General features: G+C 42.0%; 1 protein-coding gene across 1 annotated transcript; it reads left to right on the plus strand.

Annotated features, from left to right (window-relative positions):
• Positions 1-203: 203 nt before the first annotated feature.
• On the plus strand, positions 204-1,614 carry LOC110931324. The gene is made up of 3 exons (XM_022174721.1): positions 204-357; positions 656-714; positions 811-1,614. Exons 1-3 carry the CDS (start codon positions 204-206, stop codon positions 1,612-1,614), a joined length of 1,017 nt encoding a protein of 338 aa, XP_022030413.1.
• Positions 1,615-25,015: the final 23,401 nt, after the last annotated feature.

Raw genomic sequence — 25,015 nt, forward strand, 5'->3', positions numbered from 1 at the left:
CCGGGTTACGAAACCACCCGAACTTTAGATACTAGAATCCATCAAATCAAGCCAACCCGAATTTTCAAGGAAGTCAAGGTAACTTTGTTCCACACCAACCGTTTAATAATCAAGGTGGGTATCGAGGCGGGAACAACCAAGGGTTTCAAAGACAATACCAAACGGGTCAAGAGCATGGTGTGTCTTCGGGTGGAAACAAAGTGATGGAGATGTTAAAGGCGAAGCAAATAGAAATGCAAAAGAGAAATCAAATGGACGATGCTCGCATTCAAAAGGATGAGATCCGTGAAAAAGCAATTCAATCTTTGACCACCCAAATGGGTCAACTCGCAACCGAAGTGGCGGACTTGAAAAAAGGTAAAGGTCAATTACCAAGTGACACTAAGGTAAACCCTTCTCACACTTCATCTTGTAATATTAATATTAATCATGTGAGTGTTTTGAGAAGTGGGAAAGAGTATAAAACCAACCCGTCACTGAGTTTGGTTGATGGGGTGGTTGAGGACATAACGGGTCAAGAAAGTGATGATGAAAATGAAACACCTAAAATTTCTTCTAAAAACCCCAGTTTTGAAAAACCCGTAATTATTGAAGAAACAAAGATAAAAATGAGGAAGGGGACCTAGTCAAGTCCCATTTCCTTCTGCTTTATTAGATCCGGGTAACAAGAATTTTATTTCAAAACGGGGTCCTCAAAAAGAAGAAATGTGGGAGGTGTTCAAACAAGTTAAAATAAATCTTCCATTACTTGAAGCAATTAAACAATTACCTTCTTATGTAATGTTTTTAAAAGAATTGTGTACCCAAAAGAGGCAACAAAAAGTGCCTAAACGGGTCAATTTAACTGAACGGGTAAGTGCGGTTTTAAAGGGAGATCTTACTCCTAAGCTACAAGATCCGGGAATGCCCCTTATTAATATTCAAGTTGGAAATTTTCAAATGGCAAGGGCGTTACTTGATCTTGGAGCCGGAGTAAGTATTCTACAAGGGGGCTTGTACGACCAATACGATTTTGGTCCACTGAAGCGGGTTCAGACAATCGTTCTTTTAGTCGATTTGTCTCATAAGCTTCCTCGGGGTATTGTGCAGGATGTTATTGTGAAAGTTGATGAACTTTATTATCCGGTCGATTTTCTTGTTTTAGACTACTCATTCGCGGACCCAATTCAACAACAAAATGTTATTTTGGGTCGGCCAGTTTTGAACACCGCTCATGCCGTAATTGATTGTCGATATAGTACGGTTGACATGGCATTCGGTAATAGAAAGATGAGATTAAATGTTTTTACTCACGGGTCTAGTTCTTTTGGTGGTGATGAGTGTTTCTTAGCAGATATCATTGACGGATGCGACCCGCATGAATACGAGGAAGATATGTTGGAACCGTGTGTCTATGCTTGTTCTTTGCAGGTACATATGTGTGCATTGAGGTTGGAAGAAAAGGAGCAAGAGGCTCTAGTGGTCAAGGAAGGAAGACCGCCATGGACCCACCAAGTCGAGAATTTACCGGTGGAGATTGATTCGGGTACAAAGCCTTCGTTAGAGTGTACACCACAAGTGGAGTTGAAGGAGTTACCAAAGCACTTGAAATATGCATTTTTTGGGGGACAATGACACTTTACGGGTGATCATTGTTTCTAATTTGGAGGTGGCTCAAAAAGAAGGCTTGTTGCGGGTGTTAAAGGCTCATAAGGCGGCTATTGGATGGACGATAGCCGAATTGAAAGGTACTAGTCCATCCATTGTCATGCACAAGATTTTTAGCAATGAAGATGCAAAGCCTACCTGAGAAACACAAAGAAGGTTGAACCCGAACTTGAGAGAAGTTGTGAAGAAAAAGGTAATAAAGTGGTTAGATGCGGGGATCAGCTATCCCATTTCGGACAGTGCATGGGTGAGTCCGACACAGGTAGTGCCTAAAAAGGCCGGCATCCAGGTAATCAAAGATGAACAAGGCGAGCAAATCACCACCCGACCGGTCACCAGGTGGCGAGTTTGCATAGATTATAGAAGATTGAACGCCGCTACCTCTAAGGAACATTTCCCATTACCCTTCATTGACCAAATTATTGAAAAAGTTTCTGGTCAAAAATATTACTGTTTTTTGGATGGGTACTCGGGATATAACCAAATTGTGATCCACCCGGACGACCAACACAAAACCATGTTTACATGTCCGTATAGCACATTTGCATTTTGGCGAATGCCATTCGGATTATATAACGCTCCGGCCACTTTTCAAAGATGTATGATGAGTATTTTTTCAGACATGGTCGAGGAGTCTCTTGAAGTGTTTATGGATGATTTTTCCATATTTGGCCCAAGTTTTGAGTCTTGTCTCGATGAATTAGAAAAAGTTTTAAAAAGATGTGTCGAGACAACTTGGTGCTAAGTTTGGAAAAAAGTCACTTCATGGTTCAAGAGGGTATTGTGTTGGGACATGTGATTTCGGGCCGTTTGGGATCACCGATAAGTTCAAGGCATTGGGATGGGAAGCCGCCTTGAAGAGCAATGATGAGGAGGTCAAAAATTTATATGATAAGGAAATTTAAGAGTGGATGGCCACTCTTACGTGTCCTCCCTTCAAAGCCCCTTCGAAAATGAAGCTCATAGGAACGGTGAATGGCGTAAATGTTGAGATGTCGTACGATTCCCTGTGGAGAATTGCAAAGTTGGATAGTAAACCGGCGAATCAATACATTTGTCTGCGCTTAGAGGATTTGTACTTTAATCCTCAAAAGAACCCACAGTGGCAACACATGCTTGATTATCTATTCATACCGGGAACCATTCATGGGAAGCTTTTAAGGAGGAACTTGAGGATTGAAGCGCAGTTGATGTTGGTGGTGTGTACACAAAACGTTATCCCGAGGCGGGGTGACAAGGTTGAGGTGAGGTTTGCGGAAGTTCTGGTGCTCTATAGGTTGTTACATGGGTCTCTACTTGCTACCTTTCGGTTTCTTGTGTTGAACAATATGTGGATCGGTCGAAACAGTGGGGAACGAAGGATTATCCCACACTGTAGGTTAATCACCGCCCTGTTGAAGTTGTATGGGGCGATTGGATCGGAAGACAAAGGGTCTTACAAGATGTTGGTGCATATGTCTGTCGACTTCGTCTTGTATTGAGTCTTGTATCTAGATTGGATAGAACAGTGCTCAGTATGCTAGAAATTAGGGTTTTAGTAGTGGTTAACCTGTTCGCACGAATTGGCAGAGGCCATTCCGTACGAAATGGTTATTGTCCATTTCGCACGAAATGGATCTTGTCCATTCCATGCGAATTGGACACTCTATATATAGCTGAGCCTTGTGTTTCATTTGTAACAGTTGTGATTCCAGAGCCGAGGTGCTGCTGAAGTGTCGTTTGATCTGTAACGCTTTCAAATCAATAATACAAGACAATTAAAATGAATCTGTGTGTGAATCAAGCTGGAATCAAGTCCGAATCGTTGAATTCCGCCTTTGTTTTGGATTAGAACTCTTCTGATAGACTCGTATAGGTCGATTCTCGATCCTCCAAGTGGTATCAGAGCTCAGGAGGAAGAGTTCATACCGATTTTAGCTTGTTTTCATCAAAATTTCTGACTTCTACTCATTCTTCTTCACATTTTTCAAATTAAACGGAGATTTCACGGTTAAAATGGATTGATTTTCACATATAATGTGCGAAACACTGTTTTAATCAATCCTTGAAAGAATCAGACCTAAAATCGAACCAAAACCTGATCAATTTTGTCAAAAACCGGCCTATTGTGTGACAAACCTGATGGCTTCTGATGTTCAGCTTTGACTTGCGCACACGTCAAACATTTAGCTACATAGGCAGCTATAGACTTCTTCAAGCCTATCCACCAATAGTTTGCCTTCAAATCCTGGTACATCTTATCAGCTCCAGGATGAACGGAATATTTGGAACTGTGGGCTTCCTGAAGGATGACATCCCGAAGTCCTCCGTAAACAGGAACCCATATTCTTCCATTAAATCTCAGGATTCCGTCCTTGCCATAGGATAACTGTTCTTCAGTTACTCCTAGTTTTTCATCAGGATAGTTAGCTTCCAACACAGCTTCCTTCTATGCAGCTAACAACCTTTCATTCAAACTGTTCTTTATCTCAATGCTTTTGGCATTGATTCTTATTGGCTTCACTCTTTCCTTTCTACTTTAGGCATCAGCGACTACATTTGCCTTGCCTGGATGGTATCTCATTTCACAGTCATAATCATTCAAAGTATCCATCCAACGTCGCTGCCTCATGTTTAAATCCTTCTAATTGAACATATGCTGAAGGCTTTTGTGATCAGAATAGATCACACACTTAGTTCCATACAGGTAATGCCTCCACAGCTTTAGTGCGAATACAACGACATCCAGCTCCAAGTCATGGGTGGTGTAGTTCTTCTCATGCACCTTTAACTGTCATGAAGCATAGGCAATGACCTTGCCTTTTTGCATAAGCACACACCCCATCCCGGTATGTGATGCATCACAATACATAACAAACTCTTCAATCCCTTCAGGCAAAGTCAGTACTGGAGCATTGCTCAACTTCTGTTTCAAAACATCAAAGGATTCTTGCTGCTTAGGCCCCCAATCAAACTTGTTATTCGTGCGGGTGAGAAGAGTCAGGGGTGCTGCAATTCTTGAGAAGTTTTTAATAAAACGTCTATAGTATCCTGCTAGTCCTAAGAAACTGCGAATCTCCGTAGACGTCTTCGGCTCTTGCCAGTTCATAATAGCTTCAATCTTAGCGGGATCTACTTGGATACCACGCTTACTAACAACATGTCCAAGGAATTGGACTTCACGAAGCCGGAACTCACACTTTGAGAATTTGGCATAGAGCTTTTCCTGATGAAGCAGTTTCAGAATGCAACGGAGATGCTTCTCATGGTCAGCTTGGTTCTTCAAGTAAATGAGGATGTCATCGATGAAGACGATGACAAATTTATCCAGATATGGCTTGCAGACGCGATTCATGAGATCCATGAATGTGGCAGGTGCATTAGTGAGCCCAAAAGGCATCACTAGGAACTCGTAATGACCATAACGAGTCCTAAATGCAGTTTTGTGTACATCTTCATATTTAACCTTCAACTGATGATAGCCTGACCTCAGATCAATCTTGGAAAAGTAGCTTGCGTCTTGTAGCTGATCGAACAGATCGTCGATCCTGGGCAAATGATACCTATTCTTGATAGTGACCTTAATAAGCTCACGGTAATCGACGCATAAATGCATCGACCCATCTTTCTTCTTGACAAACAAGATTGGTGCTCCCCATGGAGACGAGCTAGGTCTAATGAAACCTTTGGCTAGCAAATCATCTAGCTGCGTTCTTAATTCCTTCATCTCTGTCGGTGCCAACCTATAAGGTGCTCTTGCAATAGGCGCTGCTCCTGGAATGATGTTGATTCTGAATTCTACTTGTCTATCTGGAGGTAAGCCAGGTAGTTCTTTAGGGAAAACTTCAGGGTATTCAGAAATAACTTGGATATCTTCAGTCTTGGGTTTCTGCTCATCAATGGTCACTTGTGCCATAGAAATGACACAACCCTTCTTTAGACATCTGGATGCCTTGATCATAGTCACCTGCTTAGGCAATCCATGTTGGGTATCTCCCTGAATGGTAAGTGGCTCACAAGACGGAGTCTTGATCACCACTTGTTTCTTGTTGCATACAATCTGGGCTTGGTTACGTGATAACCAATCCATGCCTATCACTATATCGAAACCAGCTAGCTTAAACGGAAGCAGGGATAAAGGAAAAAAGTGGTTCCTAATGGATATGACACATCCATCTAATACAGTCGAAGTGGTTTCTATGGTTCCATCAGCTAATTCCACTTCATACTTCACACTTAAGGCTTTAACATGCATTTTCAACAACTCACAAAACTTATTATCTACAAAAGATTTGTCTGCTCCTGAATCAAATAATACTCTTCCATAGACATCATTAATAAGAAAAGTACCTGTTATGACATTATCATTCTGGATCGCCTCCTGTGTGTTCATCTGAAAGACCCTGGCATTGGTCTTCTTCCCTTCATCAGCTTTCTTTGCAGCTTTTGGGTAATTTGTCTTAATATGCCCTTTTTCATTGCAACTGTAGCAAGTTGCATCCTTCAGTTTCTTGCAATCTAGGGTCTTATGCTCAGAAGATTCGCAAATCCCACATGGCCTTGGCTGAGACTGGGATTTTGAGTCATATCTACACTTCCCAAAGTGGTGCTTCTTACAGACCTTACACATGGGCTTATCTCCAGACTGATGCCCATCCTTCTTAGATCCAGACCCCTTCTTGTGGTCATTGTTTCCCTTGTGCTTCTTGTCTGACCGTCTCGAATTATCATCATCACGCTTCCTTTTCTCGGCATCCGTGTTCCTCAGCGATCTCTGCCTAACCGCGTCCAGTGTGAGGGACAAGGATATATCAGCTACAGACCTGAATATAGCTGGCCGAGAAGCCTTTACGCTTGCCTTAATCTCCGGGGCTAAACCCCCAATGAAACAAGCTATTCTTTTAGGTTACGGTGTCACCAGATAAGGAACCAACCTTGACATAGTATTGAAGCTCGTGAGGTAAGCTTGGCAATCCAGGTTTTTCATCACCAATGACAGAAAATTAGACTCAATCTTTTCAACCTGATGCTGAGGGCAGTAGTTCTCCTTGATCAGTGACACAAACTGTTCCCAAGACATATTGTACAATGGGATTTTCCCTGTAGCTTGGATCAAGGACCTCCACCAAGCTAATGCCTCACCCTTAAAAGACTGAGATACAAACTTCACAATGTCTCTTTCAGCACACCTACTAATATCTACCACAGTGTCCATTTCATCCAAGCAGGACATGCAATCCACTGCCCCTTTCTCCCCAATGAAATCCCGGGGTTTGCAGGAAACGAAGTATTTATATGTGCAACCTTTGGCACGTGGTGCATTATCAAACACTATCTTCTTGGAGGGAACACTGTTTTGGTTTGAGGAATGTCGATCATCATCTTTCTTTGATTCTTCTTTCTTAGGTTTAGGTTGGATAGAGGGTGGCTTGCTGTGAGCTTCAGAATGAGTCTTAGGCTTGGAATGCGGTGTAGATAGGGTCCTACTTCGAGTCCCACTAGACTCACTATTCTGAAGATCCAAAGCCCTTATAACAGCATTATCAACTAGTGCTTGCAGTTCTGCACCAGTCAGCTGTACTCTAGCATTATCGTGGTTTTCCACCGGATGACTGTTTACCTCATCCGACCCAGCCATGTTGCTTCAATTGCTACATATAGAAAAATAATGGGCAATGTTTTATTTAGAAGCTTTTACAGTATTTTATGATTTATTAACCATGTTTTAATAGCCATTTTTGGTTAATTTGTTAATTATTATATATTCAGGACCTTTATTATAATCCTATATTTTAATTTAATAATAGCACAAAAGGGCATAGTCATAGAGACAAATTTAATTTATAAACCAAGACTTTTACGGAGTCAAGGTATTAAGGTTTGAATCAAAGTTCATTACCTTTTTCTAGACAGGGAGTTGTGGGCTACTACTGTCTTATAGTCCCAAGGACATTAATTTTTGCCTGTAGGCACTTCATCCTTAAGGGATGGTTATATAATTAAGGGAGTTTAAAATATCCCAATTAAAGGATGACCTGTGTGATTTTTATTGCATCATAGTTTGTCATGAATGTTAACATTCTTTCAAATGTTAACAAGAGTTGGAATCTTTTGTATAGGTTCTACCATCTTGGCCATGTCTGCAACGACATATAGACTAGGTTTTACTTTTAAGATTCTTTTAATAATTAATGCAGAACAGTCCTAAATTGAGATGTTAATATGGATCTGAATCTAATTATGGAACTACCATCTTGGCCCTGTCTTATGATGACACATGGTTAGGTCTTGTCCTTTTTAGATTTTGCCACTTTAATATAATGGTAGATCTTTTTAATAGTAAAAATTATTTTCATTTATTTTATGTTTCATGTTCATACACATAATAAATAACAAACAAAATGAAAATTTAAATTAAACATCTCATTAATAATTCAAACAAGTACATTTTTGCCCTAATTGGGACTTCTACAAATAACATGCCCACGCAGGGGCGAATCAAACAACAAACCCACGCAGGGGCCAACAAAAGACATGCCCACGCAGGGGCAGAGTACAAAAGACAAGCCCACGCAGGGGCTGAGTACTGAAACAAAAGTCCACACAGGGACTTGATTACAACTAAATAAAATAAATAAACAAAGGTCTTTTAATGACCCCTTCATTTGGACTTCCCCTTGATCAGGTCTGATAACCCCTTGAAGAAGCCTCGAGTGTTACTGCGCTCCGTTTGGATATCTCGTTCACATCGGTCCAATCTATCGAGGACCTCTTGTTGGCGTTCCGGCAGGATTAGCTGCGGCTGCGGCGGCTGGTGATGCAGTGGTTGAGGAGGAGGAGGAGGTGGCGGTTGCTGGTACACATAAGGTGGGTACCCAGTAGTCCAAGGACCACCATAGGGTCCTTCAGGGTGACGAGCATTGTAGTCCCACGCCTCCTGGTATGGGTCCACATTGGCATAGTTTTAGCTGTTGTGGCCCGGTAGCTCAAATGGGTTATATGCCGCTGAACCGGCATATGCAGGGATTGGGTTATCAAAACCCAATGGTGGCGCCACAGGCGCAGAGTTTTCCTCCGAGATGGGGTTTGATGGTCCCCCCATCTGCGGGTCTTCTTCTTGGAGTGGCGGATAGTGGCTGCCACTCGAGGGCTGGGGAGTGCTGATGCGGACTCCTCCTCGCACGGACATCCGTGCATTTGAACTTCTCCGTCTCGGTGGTTCCGGAAGCGGCTGCTCCACTGGTGGTGGTGGTGGTGGCGGAGTGACTGCCACAAATCGGGAATCCTCAGAAGGATCCTGCTACTGCTGCTGCTGCTGGTACGGAGACGAGTGTTCAGAGGGTGTAAAATACCAGACCCACTGGTTGAACCTCGCCTGGTAGCTATCCGGACCGCGGTAAGGCGATCCATGAAACGAGGACCCATCCGAGATCTCGATGGGATGGTTTAGGGTCCCGGTTGCAGGCTCCACGAGATCCGTATCTTCATCCATGTCGTTGTCACCTGAAAAGTGATCTTCGGGTCCTAGTGGGTTAAAACCCACGGGTTCTTGAATGTAATTAGCCGGGTTGAACCAGGTCTGAATGGCGGGAGTGGGGTCGCCGAAAGAATGGTGCGAGTTTAATCGTTGTAGTGGTATGAAGGATGCTTGGGGGTTGTTGGGCTCGTTTTCAGACTGAGGCCCAAATGAGTGTAGGTAGGATGGTGAGGAGCTTAGGGAGACAGATCGCCTCCCGGGTTCAATATACGTCCTCCAGGGCTCCTGAGGACTTGTGCTAATAGTGACTGAGGGTGTACGCCGGTGAGAAGGCCCGGCTTCATGATCATGGCTAGTAAATGGAGCCTTACCTCGTCCTCGTCTCATCCTGGGCGGCATTCTAAAACCTGTAAACATAATTAAAGATAACAACAAGAATATATAAAATATAAGACAAATAAAATAAAACAAAAATAGAATTTGTCCTATGTTCTTTGTCTAGACTCGGAACTCGAGGAATGTGCAATTGTGTAACTGAGATTAAACACAAAAGGCTTGTGTTTAATTCACTCAGTGTTGGCTCTGATACCAACCTGGCACACCCTTATTTTTCCACGTGTCACCGGTGGGCCCGGTGGGGTGTATCGTGACGTAATTGATATCAGAATAGTCAATGTATGGATTTTGAGACAATAATGATATGGTTTGACCCGTTTCGGCTAATGTATGTAAACTAGTTACATAAGCCGATCCGAACGCGGAAAGTGCGTAACGAGTAACCATATGAATCATACACAAGTTCCTTGAGTTAATATGCACTAAATAGGTTGTGACATAAATAAGATATCTTCTATTATGCCCAAAATGATTTTAAACTCAAACGATGCCTCATAAGGGCATTTTGGTCATTTTAAAGGGGTATAAAAGAGTTTAATTTGTAATCTGAGTTACAGGTCTGATTTATTTAGTAAATATACTTAATTTAATATGTTATAACAGTAGGGTATCATATGTATGTGAAATTTATTAATTATAACCATATTATGCACCGTAGGGGCATTTTGGTAATTTCACATAAGCCTAAAAGGTTAAAACTGGAAATCTGAGTTTAAAACCTTTGTTTACTGTTATAATATAAAAATTTACTGAATATATCAGCAGGTATCAAACCTTATATATATAAACTAGTTTTGATACATACTATGTCGTAAAAACGCTTAAAAATGCGATTTGGAGCCATTTCCGGGTTTTGTATAGTAAGCTGATATTTTTAATATTCCAGAAGGCTCAAAATATCTTATTTAACATATTAGATTAGTAGGAAAAGGTTTGGGTCAAAAGGATTTACAAAACTCATTTTATAGCCCAAAAGAGCAAAACCGGCAATAACCGAATTAAGCTTAGAACTCTAAGTTATGCTCAGCCTAAAAATAAATAAAAATCTTCAAAAATCCCAAAATATTATTTTATATCAGTGGGTAAAAAGTTTGATATTAAAATTTGGGTTTAGATAGGCAATATGCTAATTACGCCATTTAATTACTAAGAAGGCTTCTAATTACGCTAATGAGCATAACTCTAAATCTAGACCTCAAACTGATGTCAAATTTTAGGTACAAGTTTATAAATCAGTAACTAACGTGTCTACTCTTTTACACTTTCAAAAATCATAATTTAAGGTGGAAAGGGCATAATAGTCAACATTTAGGCAATTAACGGAAACTTACATAATAATTAGACAACTATTTAACCAAGTCGTATAATCACAGAGGGTTATACTAACATGTAACTAGGTCCAAAAGAAGCTCTAAGGCAATCCTAAACTTGGCTTAAACGGGTCAGAACTGAAAGTCAAAGTATAAGTCAAACTATGCGACATTCGGTTCCAAACCGAGCCTAAACTGAAAATTGTCAGGGTGAACATGTTTAGACATGTTCTTACATTAATTACCAAGTTATATTAATGATAAAATAGGTTGTAAGGATCCTACATTGCTAATTATGTATTTATTTGAAATAAAGCTTTCTGTTGACTTTTTGTAATTAGCTTTGACCCGACAATTGACATAGTTAGAGTGGGAATCAGAAGGTACCCTTTTACGGGTTTATTACCCACATAATTACCTACTTATAGGTATTTTTAATTCGAGATTTGACTGGATAATTATTGCTTAATCTTGAAGTCAAACCTTAATTACGACGGTTTGACTTTTCGCTAATTAACTAAGCTAAACTGAATTATAAAGGATTAAGGACACTTACAAGAGTCCTAAATATGATTAGGGACCTAAGAGAAGCTTGTTAAAGTCCAGAGAAGTTCCGGAACACTGCTTCAAGTGAGTTGCAAATAATTGATCAAATGTTGCAACTTTGCTCACCTTATATAGTGACTCCAAATCTTTAGGATGATGCCAAACAAGTCTACCAAGGTCATGAGATCTTCCCAGGTGTCCCTATGAAGCTAAAAACCAGTTAGAAGACCCCTGATTTTCGAAAACCATCCATATAAGGTGGTGGAACAGGCAGTTGTCCACTTCTGCTGCCAGCGACAGGCTTACGGACCGTAAGCTGAAGCCTTTGCGGTCCGTAAGCACCCACTTGCGGACCGTAAGCCTATACGGATACGGTCCGTAACCGACCCTGGTCTGATGCGCCCAGATATGATCCTTGCGGACCGTAAGCCTGGACCCTTACGGTCCGTAACCGATGGTCTGAGGACAAAATTTTGCAAATTTTCAAGTATTGACCATGCAACTTTTTAGTCTCCGAATCTTGGGTCCTTTAATCAGTTGAGGGTCCCTTACATGTTTTGGATCTTGTGGGAGGTTTTGAAAGTGTCGGAAATAACAAAAATTCACAATGGACATGAATTAATTCAAGTTCAATTTTTCAATCAAGAATCTAAATTTCCTGAATGTTGTAGTAACATTCTAAAGAACCCAATTTCCATAAAAATGGAATTTATCTATTTAGGAACAACCGGCTAATATATCAGATATTTATCATAACGATTCAAGGTCTTGGGATTTATAACTTGGGTCACTCAGAGGTATTTTAATAACATGTCGCCCTTCTTAAATCCTACCATACATCTTTTATTTAATCCGGGTTCCTGACACGTTTGTCTTACATGACACGTGTCTTTATTTTATTGGGTGTGATTTTACGAGGTGTTACATCGTTTATGCTATATTACTCGCTATGCTACTCGCTGTGTACTCGCTAATCGTAATCACTATTCTCAAACGCATGGACTTTATATGACAGATGGTTACGTGAAATATATGTAGGTGAATACGTGCAAAATATAGTGTGGATTCTATGGTTTACGTGCTTCTCTGCTCTACGTGCCTATGTGTTTCTTTGCTTATATGATTGATTGTGTTCCTGAGCTTTAGTAGTAATCGATTTTATAGTGTCTGAGTCCTATGGCAATGTCTGTTGCAGACAATGTCATCATTTGGATCGTTTCACTCCCGCTCTGCTTGTCGTAATCACGAGGAAAAGCACATCATCTCTCTGGTCGCTAAGCAGATGGCGAAAGACATATCGAAAATTGTTAGCGAGCTAAACGAAAACACTAGTAAGTCCTCTAAAGAGTCTAGGACTGATTCTCTTAAAGCTACTTTTAGCTTCAAGCAGTTTAAAGCCTGCGGACCCAAAGAATTCACCGGAGAAGATGGACCTACGGCCATGTTTCAATGCTTCGATTCTATCGAAGTCACCCTGCGCCAAAGCAACTGTCCTGATAATCTCCGCACTATTAACGCCACTCGTGTTTTCCAGTCCAGGGCTCTGGACCGTGGACTGCTAAAAGAAACAAGCGTGGAAAAGATGCAGCTTACGGGCTTACGTGGGATGAGTTGAAGGACATCATGATGAAAGAGTTCGGCCCTCCCCACGAGTTCAAAAGTTGGAGGACGAGTTCTGGCACATCAAACAAGAGGGTGGCGACAACGCTAGTCTAACTGCCCGCTTTTAACAGCTGAGCATAATCTATCCGAGCCAAGTTACTACCCCTGAAATCACCATCAAGAAATATATCCGTGCCCCATCGGATTGTGTGGCTGATTTCGTGCAAGCTGCGAATACGACAACTATTTAAGAGACATTCCTGCTCGCTGCCGAGATTAATGATAAGGGAGTTCGGGCTGGTTACTTTGATAAGGCCTCCAAGAACCTTCACCAAGTTACCACTGCTTCCACCGCTTAGACCGCCGCCGCTCCTCAAGCTTCAAAGTCCTCCCGCTGCAAGAGAAAGAACAACAACAACAACAACAACAACAACAGTAGCAAGAATTGCGCTGTCACCACCGCCGCTTCGCTCCAGCCTGTTCCCGCTCAACCGCAACCCCAGAACTGCCAAGTAACGGCCCTACTAACCCATGCACCGCCGGCCAAGCGTGCATATATGGGTCCTCACCCGCTCTGCCCTACTTGTACCTATCATCATCCCGTGGGGATTGCATGCCAATTCTGTGTTCATTGCAATGTGTAGGGCCACTTTACTGCCAATTACCGTACCGGTCCACGTCAAGCTCCAGCTCAAGCTCAAGGTCAAGCTCCTGCACCACAAGCTCTCCTTCCTGCTCCCCAGGGCCAACACGCAGCTCCTGCCCCTGCAGCACACGCAAGAGCTTGCTTTGCATGTGGTGATCCCAACCACTTCGCAAACATGTGCCCCAACAGAGTGGTGAAACAAGAGCCACAACAGCAGCCGCAACAACACCAACAGCAGCAGCAACAGTCAGCAGCCCACGGATGTGCTTTCAACATCAACGCACGCCAGGCTCAAGTAGATAACAACGTGGTTAATGGTACGTTCCTTGTGAATGGTATATATGCTTCGTGTTTATTTGATACTGGAGCCGATAACTGTTTTGTATTGTTTGAATTCGAAAAGCTCCTTAATCATAAGCGCGCCCATCTCCGCTCGACGTTCGATGTTGAAGTTGCCACTGGAAGAACCGTCGCTGTCAATTCTGTCCTACGTGATTGTACTATTGAACTCAACAATCACGTCTTCCCTATCGACCTTATTCCGATGCAGCTCGGTAGTTTTGACGTCATAATAGGCATGGACTTTCTTCGTGAAAATCATGCCGAAGTTGTTTGCTTTGACAAAATGATTCGTTTCTCGCTCACTAATGGTGATCAACTGTGTGTTTACGGTGAAGTCGCATCGAAGAAACTCCAACTCATGTCGTGTGTCCAGGCTAGCAAGTATCTCCGCAAGGAATACCGAGCTTACTTGGCGCACATTGTAGTAGAGAGAGAAAGGAAGTTAAGGCAATCGATAAGGTGCCTGTGGTTCGTGATTTTTCTAACGTCTTTCTTGATGATTTACCTGGTTTACCTCCGAGTCTTGATATCGACTTTCATATTGGTCTCATTCCTGGAGCAAATCCCGTTGCTAAATCTCCTTATCGTCTCGCTCCGTCCAAAATCTGCGAACTCTCGAGTCAACTCCAGGAATTACTTCACAAAGACTTCATTCGCCCTAGCACCTCTCCTTGGGGCGCCCGAGTCCTTTTCGTCAAAAAGAAGGATGGGTCGTTCCGGATGTGCATCAACTATAGGGAGTTGAATAAGCTGACTATCAAGAATCGCTATCCCCTGCCTCGAATCGATGATTTGTTTGATCAATTGCAAGGTGCTACATGTTTTTTGAAGATCAATTTACGCTCAGGTTATCACCAGTTATGCATTCGGGAGGAGATATACCGAAAACCGCTTTCCAAACTCGATACGGCCATTATGAATTCGTCGTAATGCCCTTTGGTGTAACCAACGCACCCGCAGTTTTCATGGATTTGATGAATCACGTGTGTAAACCATTTCTTGACCGTTTCGTTATCGTATTCATCGACGATATCCTTATCTATTCGAAGTCGAAAGCCAAACACGTGCAGCATCTACGTTTGGTTCTCGAGCTACTCCAAGGGAATCGACTCTATGCCAAGTTCTCCAAGTGTGAATTCTGGCTAGAGGAGGTTCAATTCCTCGGTCACATCGTTAATAGTCAAGGTATACACGTCGACCCTGCGAAGATCGAAGCCGTTAAGAGTTGGGTTACTCCAAAATCACCATCAGATGTTCGTTCGTTCCTCGGATTGGCGGGCTATTACCGTCGATTCATTGCTAACTTCTCAAAAATCATTGTCCCGCTTACTTCCCTCACGCATAAAGACAAGCCTTTTGTTTGGGGAATCGAACAAGAGACTATCTTTCAACTCTCAAGCATATGTTCTGCAATGCTCCTGTGCTCACTTTACCCGATAGAAACGATGACTTCGTTGTCTATTGCGATGCCTCGAACCTTGGTCTCGGTTGTATTCTCATGCAACGCGACAAGGTTATCGCCTATGCGTCTCGACAGCTCAAGATCCACGACCTCGAGCTTGGCACAGTTGTTTTTGCGTTGAAGATCTAGCGACACTATATTTACTGTTATGGGAGAAATTCTGAGCCCATATCCTGAGAAATATCTTGGATTATATCTTGGTTATATGATATCTGTTCACATCCGGGATGCTGATTCAGGATATTGGTAACATCCTGAATGGTATCCTCAGGATCACTAATAGATTAAGTGCGGGTACATGGGTTAGAAGCTAGCAACGTTCACAAGGAATCAATTCGCGAAACACTCGGTCCAAGCCGTTCGAATAAAGACATTGAAGCCGCATTACTCGGTCTACAACGTTTACAATGGAATATTCGGAGCATCCCATATTTATAGGAATTTTCGTTTGTAATTTGTTACTATAAATAGGTGGGTATACCGGATCGAATAGGACATCACATCAACATTCACTACACTCTCACACTTGTTCTCTCGCAATTTTTACTTTCACAAAAAGCATTGTAACACTTAGCGATCTGGTCAATATCCTGCACTATATCCTGAAGTTTGAAGCAATAAGAAGAACTAGGCAGCTGCGATTGTCAGCTCCCGAGGTTTTATGCCGGCGATCTAGATTGATCAAGGGCTTTCCTCGTATATCTCGTGTCACCCTCTTTACTTTTTGCTCACTGTTTGATCATAGATACAGCTCAATATCCTGAGCCGTATCCTGAATACTGTTTTTCCAAATAACTTAACAAACAGATTTTCAACACACTTTTTAGCACACTACCTCACTTAACTAATTTGATCACTTAATTGCTTCGGTAATTTTTGACCAAAACAATTTGGCACCCACCGTGGGGCAAGTGGTGCTCTCTTTACTAAATTTTTTTGTGAAATCGCTAATAAGTTTTCTGTTTTCAAAACTTTTTGCCACATTGTTTACAATGGCCACAAGATCAAGCATGAGCTCCTCCACTATGTCTGCTACAGCTTCTGCTACTACTGGTTCAGTGCTTCCACCACCTCCTCCAAGGATGCCAGCTTCTTCACAACCTCAGGATGTTATCCCTACCCGGGGTGTTCAGAGATCTGCTCCCGTTTTAGCTTCTAATGATGAAATTCTAATCTTATTTGGAAGTGTGCAGGAACAAATAAGACAGCAACAGGAAACTAACCAAATGCTGTTAAAAGAAATACAACTCTTAAAAGCTGGCTCAAGCAGATCCACCGAAGATATCGTCACTCCTCTACAACCCAGAACTTTGAACTTCAGTTCGGCTGTGTATACTGAGGATAATAGTGGGAATAATATGCCTAGTCATTCCAAGAATCATACTTCTGAAATACCCTCATCGATCAGAATGTCAACTGTGAGGAGCTCAGGATATGTTTCAGGATATGGCCAGAATCCTCAGACTGGTAACGTGTCTAATAATAATAATACTCTTGCCACTAACAGTGTTGGATCTTTGCAGGATACAGCTGTGACATCAGCATTATCTAGGGAGCTTTAGAAGCTAAAGGATATGATATCCAGTGTACCTAGGGTGGTTCAGCCAATTCCTGAAGTATCCCAGGATAGCCACAGGATATCTCGGTTTATCCATCCTATTTGTGATGCTGAAATCCCAAAAAGATTCCAAACTCCCAACATGAAGCTTTATGATGTAACCACGGATCCTAGGGAGCATATTGCCCAGTATAGGGAACGGATGGAAATCAATTCTATCCCTCCGGAACTTAAGGAAGCATGCTTATGCAAGGGTTTTGGCTCTACCTTAACAGGATCAGCCTTAAAATGGCTGTTAAACGTTCCTCCTCACTCAATTACTTCTTTTGCTCATTTGGTTAACTTATTTAATAGTCAATTTTCTTGCAGCCGGAGTTTTGAGAAATTAACCAGTGATCTTTACAGGATAACTCAAGGACCTCAGGAATCCTTGAGGGACTATGTGAATAAGTTTAGCCGGGAATCCTTGGATATCCCGCACCATGATGTCGCAACAGCTGTGCAGGCTTTCAAGATGGGACTGTAGAAAGATTCCCAATTTTACCAGGATCTTGTGATGAATCCCAGCAGGAATCTGGATGAAGCTCGTAACAGGGCATTGAGATATATCAGGCTGGAGGATGATAAGAAAATGCAAGAGAGGATGAATGCGTCCTCAACATATGAATCAACTAACAAGAAGTCAAAATCCTCGTACAAACCATACCGCTCTAAGCCATATGCTAGAAATGAAAATAAGAAAGTGAATGCTGTCGAAGACGAGGATCCTGAAGAATATCCTGAATTATCTGAATATTGCTTTTCTGTTAACATCCCTGAATTGATGTATGCTATGCATGGTTTAGGAGACAAGGCTAGGTGACCTCGAAAGAATCAACAAAAAGCTGATTGGAAAGATAAGTCAAAATGGTGTGCCTTCCACGATGATTTCGGACATCTGACTGAGGATTGCATTGCCCTAAGGAAAGAAATAAGCTATCTTCTGAGCAAGGGGTATCTGAAAGATCTCTTAGGAAGAAAGAAGAATAAGGGTCAGGATACTGAGAAGGATCCTGAGCGAGCAGCCTCACCTCCTGCGGATGCCAAGATAATCAACTTCATTTCGGGAGGATCCGACATTTGTGGGACTTCGTATTCGGCGGCGAAGAGACATGCAAAAGAAGCTAAGGCTGAAAGGGGAGACAAACCTGTCAGGATGACTACCCTCACAACCGACAAAGTGATCACATTTGATGCTGATGACAGGGATACTGTCCAGGATCCTCATCATGATGCTTTACTAATAACGTTATATGTGGCTAATCATTTTGTACGCAGGATATTGGTTGATAATGGCAGCTCCGTCAATATAATCCAACTAGAGACTCTGAAGAGAATGAATGTATCTCCGATGGATATCACTTCAAAGTCCACCGTGCTTGTTGGGTTCAGTGGAGAGGCTAGGAACACAGTGGGAGAGATAAAGTTACTAGTATATGTTGAAGGAGTCAACTCGATACAACGTTTCTATGTGATGGATTCTCTATCCTGCTATAACATCATACTGGGAAGACCATGGATTCATGATATGAAGGCTGTGCCATCAACATATCACCAATGCATCAAGATCCCTACCTCTTGGGGAGTTGTCAAAGTCGATAGTGATCGGCAGGAGGCGAAAGAATGTTACTCATCCTCGATGAAATCCTCGACCAAGCCTAGTGCAGCATAGCAATTAAAGATGCGGGCCCAGGATATCGTGGAGGATCCAGAGCAGGATGTGAAGAAAATTATCCAGGATCAGGATAATCCTGATATCTCAGTGCTCGTAGGAACCAATATCCCTCAGGATATTGAAGAGCAGTTAACTAACTTTTTGAAATGCAGGATGTTAACGTTTGCATGGAAGCATGAGGATATGACAGGTATATCCAGAGACATTATCACTCACAAGCTTGGAATTAACAGGTCTTTCAAGCCTGTCCAGCAAAAGAGAAGGAAGTTTGCTCCAGAACGAAACACAATTATTCAAGAAGAGGTTGAAAGACAATTGAAATCCAAGATGATCAGAGAAGTCAAATTTCCCAAATGGCTGGCAAATGTGGTAGTGGTTCAAAAGAAGAATGGGAAATGGAGAGTTTGTGTAGATTACACAGACTTGAATAAGGCTTGTCCTAAAGACCCATTTCCTCTTCCTCGCATTGATGCGACGGTGGATGCTACTGCCGGGCATGAAATGTTGACCTTCATGGATGCATCCTCAGGATTTCAGCAGATTCAAATGGAACCTTCTGACCAGGAGGATACTGCCTTCATGACACCAACAGGTATTTATTGTTATACGGCTATGCCTTTTGGTTTGAAAAATGCAGGTGCAACATACCAGAGATTGGTAAATATGATGTTTAAAGACAAGCTGGGGGACACCATGGAGGTATACATTGACGATATGGTGGTAAAATCAAAGAAATCCCAGGATCACCTCTAGGATATTAAAGGAGCATTTGATATCCTGGACCAATATAACATGAAGCTAAATCCTGCTAAGTGTCATTTCGGAGTAGGGGCAGGAAAATTTCTAGGATATATGTGACCAAAAGAGGAATAGAGGCGAGCCCGGAGCAGATTAAAACCATCTTGGATATTAAAGCCCGGAGCAGATTAAATGTAACAATTGTGCTTGTAATCATTGTAAACAGTTCAATTATCAATAAAATAATGTAAATTGATCCCAATGTTTGTTTCATTGTGTTTTACATTTTTCATGTTTTGACTTTTATTCAATTCCAAACTCTACATCGCTTTCTGGAGAGTTATACGCTAACTAGTGCGCAAACGTACTCAGTTTAATGCGACAAATACTCCGGAACATCAACATATACTCAACATACCTTAAATAACCTTTACATAACTTAGAAATAAGTTTTGAAGGCTTTGGTATAGCAAAAACAAACTTTTGGATCATTCAGGGACTAAAAGTGTCAAAAAGTGCACAAGTTTTCACTTTCGCGCATAACTTACGTTCTGAATACATCCGGACATCCAAAAATTTATGTAAGCATCCTTATATTATGCCTTAGTGTTTGGCATGAGAAAAATCCATTCGTCGCGTCATTTGGATCGTCTTTCACGCTTATGCGCATTCCGTCGTAATTAAGCGAACATCGCGATCGTACGGCCAAACGAACCGACATCCGACATATTTTTGGGCATGTTTCATGTCCACAATGTTTAGGCATCATTTTAGGGCCTTAAAGATGACTTTACAGGTCTTAAAGGGGCTGGAAATAGCTTAAAAACGCAACAGGGGCAGAATATGTAAATTCTGCAAGTGGTGCAGATCAGAGGGGCCAGGCGGCCCGCGTAAGGATTGCCCAAAACATGAGGCGGGCCGCGTGAACATGTCTGACAGAAGATTTTGCATTTAATGCAGAATCTGGCCTTTCGTTCGATCAAAGGGCGATGCCTTTTCACCCAAATGAAGGGCCAAGGGTCAAGTTCACTGAATCTAACCCCTCGACACATGTACGCATGAGATCAAGGCACGATATTCGATAAAACGATCCTAACGGTTCCACCTTTCCTATAAATACCCCCCCCCCATTTGAGTAAAAACCCACAAAATCAGATCTAAAGCTCTAAGTTGAAACCATTGTTTCATACCTGAGCTATTTGGTCTTGATTAGCACTCGGGGACCCTCCGTAAGTCTTCTTTCGCTCTTTTATTCGCTTTTCGAGTCCGAAAGTCAACGTTTTGTTGACTTTCTGCATTGACCAGCTTATGGTCGATGCGAAGTTCATGGAACTTCATAACGTGAGCGTGATCACGATGGTCATGGTCCGTAGTGACCATACCTACTGATCACCACGTTATCTAGGCTCGGTGACGAGTCGTAGTTTCGGCCAAAATGTGCATTCTTGCATATTTTATAACCAAACTACTCGTGGGCATCAAAGCTGTTTGTTTTGATGTCAAACCTGTTTCTAAACTTAGTTAAGCATGTTCTAACATGCTTAGCTCGTCACTTTTAGTTTAGTGCTTATATAGGGTCGTAAGGTAAGCGATCTAAACCATCGCTTATGCTTTCGAACCCGACCCATTTGGTCGGTCATTAGGACCTGACCAAACACATTAGGTGACCATAGCTATAACCTTCCGAGGTTATACCTTGTGGTCACGATGTTAGGCGTTCCAGACGCGTTCTACGCGAGCGACGCGTTAGGGTAGCGTAAGCTACCTAAGCGGGTCGTGATGGACCGTAAGCACTTAGGTTAAGTTTCATTTTAGTATGTAGGTTTTGTTAAACCATATTACACGAGTCTCCATACTCGTTTGGTTTACGAACCCGCGTACTATCCGATCTTCCGATTTGGTCCGGTATATTAACATAGCTACCTATTAGGTGCCGTTGATATTCCGTGACCTCTCGCATTTACCTGGTTATTTCACAAGAACAACAAAGCAACCTCAGGTGAGTACATAGAACCCCATCTTTTACTGTTTTCCAAACTGTTTTGGGGTGAAACACATGTGCCTATCTGTTACTTTCATGCTTTCCATGTTTTCACATCATATGCCTGCTATGTTGTTAGTACATTATAGTACACGATTTCATTACATTTTATGCTATGTGTGCCCATTGTGTGCGTACTTAGTACATTGATTTACATAAACATTTCTGCTGCATATGTTTACTCAGCATATGGGCACATGCCTCCATTTTGCTATGACATTTGGTTTGTTTAACATGGGACAATACATTCATTAACATTAGCTACGCCGTTCGTTAGTAGGTAGTGGTACCATAGGAATTGACAACTCCCATTCCTGAAGTCCTGGGTTTGATAGGACTGGAAGGAATGACCGAATTCGATATACATAACTTAGATAAACCTTTAATTTGTTTAAGGGTTTATCGCCACAGTCTCAAGGCTTGGATGTATGCATAGTTTACAATACCGCATAAATGTTAATATCAATAGAGCATGCATTTTCCGCAGAACATAACGTTGATTTAAACCACGTTTTACTTCAACGACTTGTTTTGTGCATATGGTTTAAGTTGATACATTTCGCTTACCATACATGATACATTTTGGGATGCACAATACATGATTTACATTGAACATAAACACATCGACATTGACATACACATTTGGTGGTTTACATTTGAACATAAACATTTGACATGATTTACAATAACACTTGACATTTGGTTTACACATGAACAATTTACATGGTGGATTGGTTTGGGTAAATGATTTAAGTAACGTGGCGTATGTAATATGATACAAACATGGTGGATACGCCGCTGGTACTTCCTATATATAAATGTTTGTATAATATTACATATCGTGGCGTTATCTAAGTCATTTCAGTTTAGACACATTACACTTTACATAAGTAACATATTCTTCACAAGACATTATTTTCACAAACAACTTATCTTATTCAACTCATTTTACTTGGTTATTCGTTTAACCTTGCACTTATCTATACATATCGTTTGATGTTATCGTTTTTCAAATGATTTACAAAGCAAAACAAATTACAAGGTTCATGACTGACTGTTATTAAACATTCTTTAAAACTCAAGTCATGAACCCCATTTTTACAAAACCTATGTATCTCACAGGCATTTTTATGCTGACGTACCTACTTTCACATGTGTTTTCAGGAGCTATTCCCTAGGACGATGATCATGATTCTAGGGCGGACCTGTGCCTTAGAGCCTAAAAATGAAGTTTGAACTAGCTTAATTATGTTTTGATTTCCGTACTCTCTTTCCAAGACAATGTAACACCTTTGTTTATAAATAAAATACAACTTGTATGCCATGGTTATGAAACAATTTAATTCTGTCCACAACACTCCCCGGTGTTTCCGCCGCGGTTGCATGTTATACGCGGCCGGGGTGTGACAGAAGAGTTGGTATCAGAGCCATTGGTTATAGGGAATTAGGTTATTAGTAATGCTTTGACCTAGACTATAACTTTCTAGGACCCTAACACAAGTTATCTTGTGTTTAGAGTTTAAAACATGCACATCACCTATCCTTAGGTGATAACCACAACGGGAACTTCGGTTCCGAATCCGCTTTGAAAATCAATCATCTGTTCGAGGATGATTGATTACTAGGTTTTGAACCCTCTGTTATATGGTTTTGAACCTCTTTGGATTTCAAAAATCCCGTCAAAGTTTTGGGTTAATAGTGTGAACACGTGCGAACTGGAAGAGTGAATGCCTGTACCCTGGGTTTTCTGTCTAAGGCTAGAGTGTTCGTACAAATCCACATAATCGGACCAGTCACTCTTACCTGGGAACTCTTGGGGTGAGTGTTCACTTATAGGCGAGCATGTCTTCGCGATACACTAATCCTGACCCATTTACTTTGACTAGACATTTCACGTCGCTTATTTGCTTTGCGATGCATAACCGCCATCTTTGCTTTTGATTGCTTTTGCTTCATCTCATTCTCTTCATCCAATCATCTCACTCGTTTCATTTCATGTTTTTCTCTTCTAGAATGCCTCCTCGACGCGACAACCAGATAGCTACTGCCGAGCTGGCGGAGATTATTGCGCAGCAGATAGCTGCTCAATTTCCGAATCTCTTTGCTCAATGGAACCAGGCCAACAACAACAATGGTACATGCAAATACAAGGATTTTAGCTCGGCTAAGCCACTCAAGTTTAGTGGTTCTGAGGGAGCAACTGGGCTTCTTCAGTGGTTCGAGAGCATCGAGAACACTTTCCGTCATGTGCAGTGTCCTGACAATCGCAAAGTCGAGTTTTCTTCAAGCGTGTTTCAGAAGAGGGCTCTTACATGGTGGAATGGGGTTATGAGAGATCAAGGTGCAGAAGTTGCTCTAGCTCAAACATGGGCTGAACTGAGAGCTCTTATGATGAGGAGTTTTGTCCTCGTCATGAGCAACGAGCGTTGGAGAAAGAATTTGATGTGTTGAAGCAAGATAGTGGCGAGCACAGGGCTTATACAGATAGGTTTGAGGAGCTGAGTCTTCTTTGCCCGACTATGGTTACCCCACTCGATAAGGCCATCGAAAGATACATCGACGGCCTACCTGACTCAGTACAAGATATCCTTACTGGTAGCAACCCTACCACACTCCGTCAGGCAATCGAGTTATCGGCGACGTTGACTGAGTCGCAGATCCGAAAGAATAAACTACACAGGAAGTGCGACAAGGGCAAGAAACAGTCGGCTGACAAGGAAGATAGCAAGAAAGGTCAAAACAAGAAGGGAAAGGACTCTGGTTCCTCAAGGGGGTCAAGGAAGCGTAAGGCTTCCCAAAATTTTGCTGTGACTGCCCAAGCTAACCAGGAAGCTCCCAACCAAGCCGCACAGCCTCCAGCCAAGAAACCCTATTCAGGAAATGCACCTTTGTGCAATCGATGCAACAGTCACCACCAACCACAATATCAGTGCCGTTTCTGTACTAACTGTGGGAAGTCGGGTCATCTTGCCGATGTTTGTCGGTTTGCTCAGAATCACGCAGTCCAGAACCCTGCTCAACAGGTTGCTCAACAACAAGGTCAGGCTGCACGACCAAACTACCCACCAGGTGCATGTTATAATTGTGGGGATCTGACCCACTACAGAAATCGGTGTCCAAGACTAGTCAACCACAACCAGAATGCAAACCAGAATCCGGCACCGGCTCGAGGTCGAGTCTTTAACATGAATGCACAAGAAGCACAAGCAGACAACGAGGTGGTGAACGGTACGTTATTTATTAATAATCAGCCAGCATCTGTTCTTTTTGATTCGAGTGCCGACAAGAGCTTTGTGTCATTGTCTTTTGAGACAATGCTTCGCGTGTCTAGAACGAAACTAGGTAAACCTTTGACAGTAGAGGTTGCCAGTGGTGAACCCATTGTTCTAAATTCTGTTCTGCGCAACTGCCAGTTGAAACTTAACGACCATATTTTTCCTATTGACCTCACGCCAATGCAACTTGGAAGCTTCGATGTTATTGTGGGAATGGATTGGTTATCTAAGCATCGCGCAGAGATAGTATGTTCTGAGAAGATTGTTCGTGTGCCGCTGTCT

The sequence above is a fragment of the Helianthus annuus genome, chromosome 3, assembly GCF_002127325.2.
Source record: "Helianthus annuus cultivar XRQ/B chromosome 3, HanXRQr2.0-SUNRISE, whole genome shotgun sequence".
Taxonomy (NCBI): domain Eukaryota; kingdom Viridiplantae; phylum Streptophyta; class Magnoliopsida; order Asterales; family Asteraceae; genus Helianthus; species Helianthus annuus.

Coding starts and splice junctions, on each gene's coding strand:
- LOC110931324 (XM_022174721.1), top strand. CDS start 204: ATGGAGATGTTAAAGGCGAAGCAAATAGAAATGCAAAAGAGAAATCAA. Junction 358..655: donor AGTGGCGGACTTGAAAAAAG/GTAAAGGTCAAT, acceptor CTGCTTTATTAG/ATCCGGGTAACAAGAATTTT. Junction 715..810: donor AAAAAGAAGAAATGTGGGAG/GTGTTCAAACAA, acceptor TGTACCCAAAAG/AGGCAACAAAAAGTGCCTAA.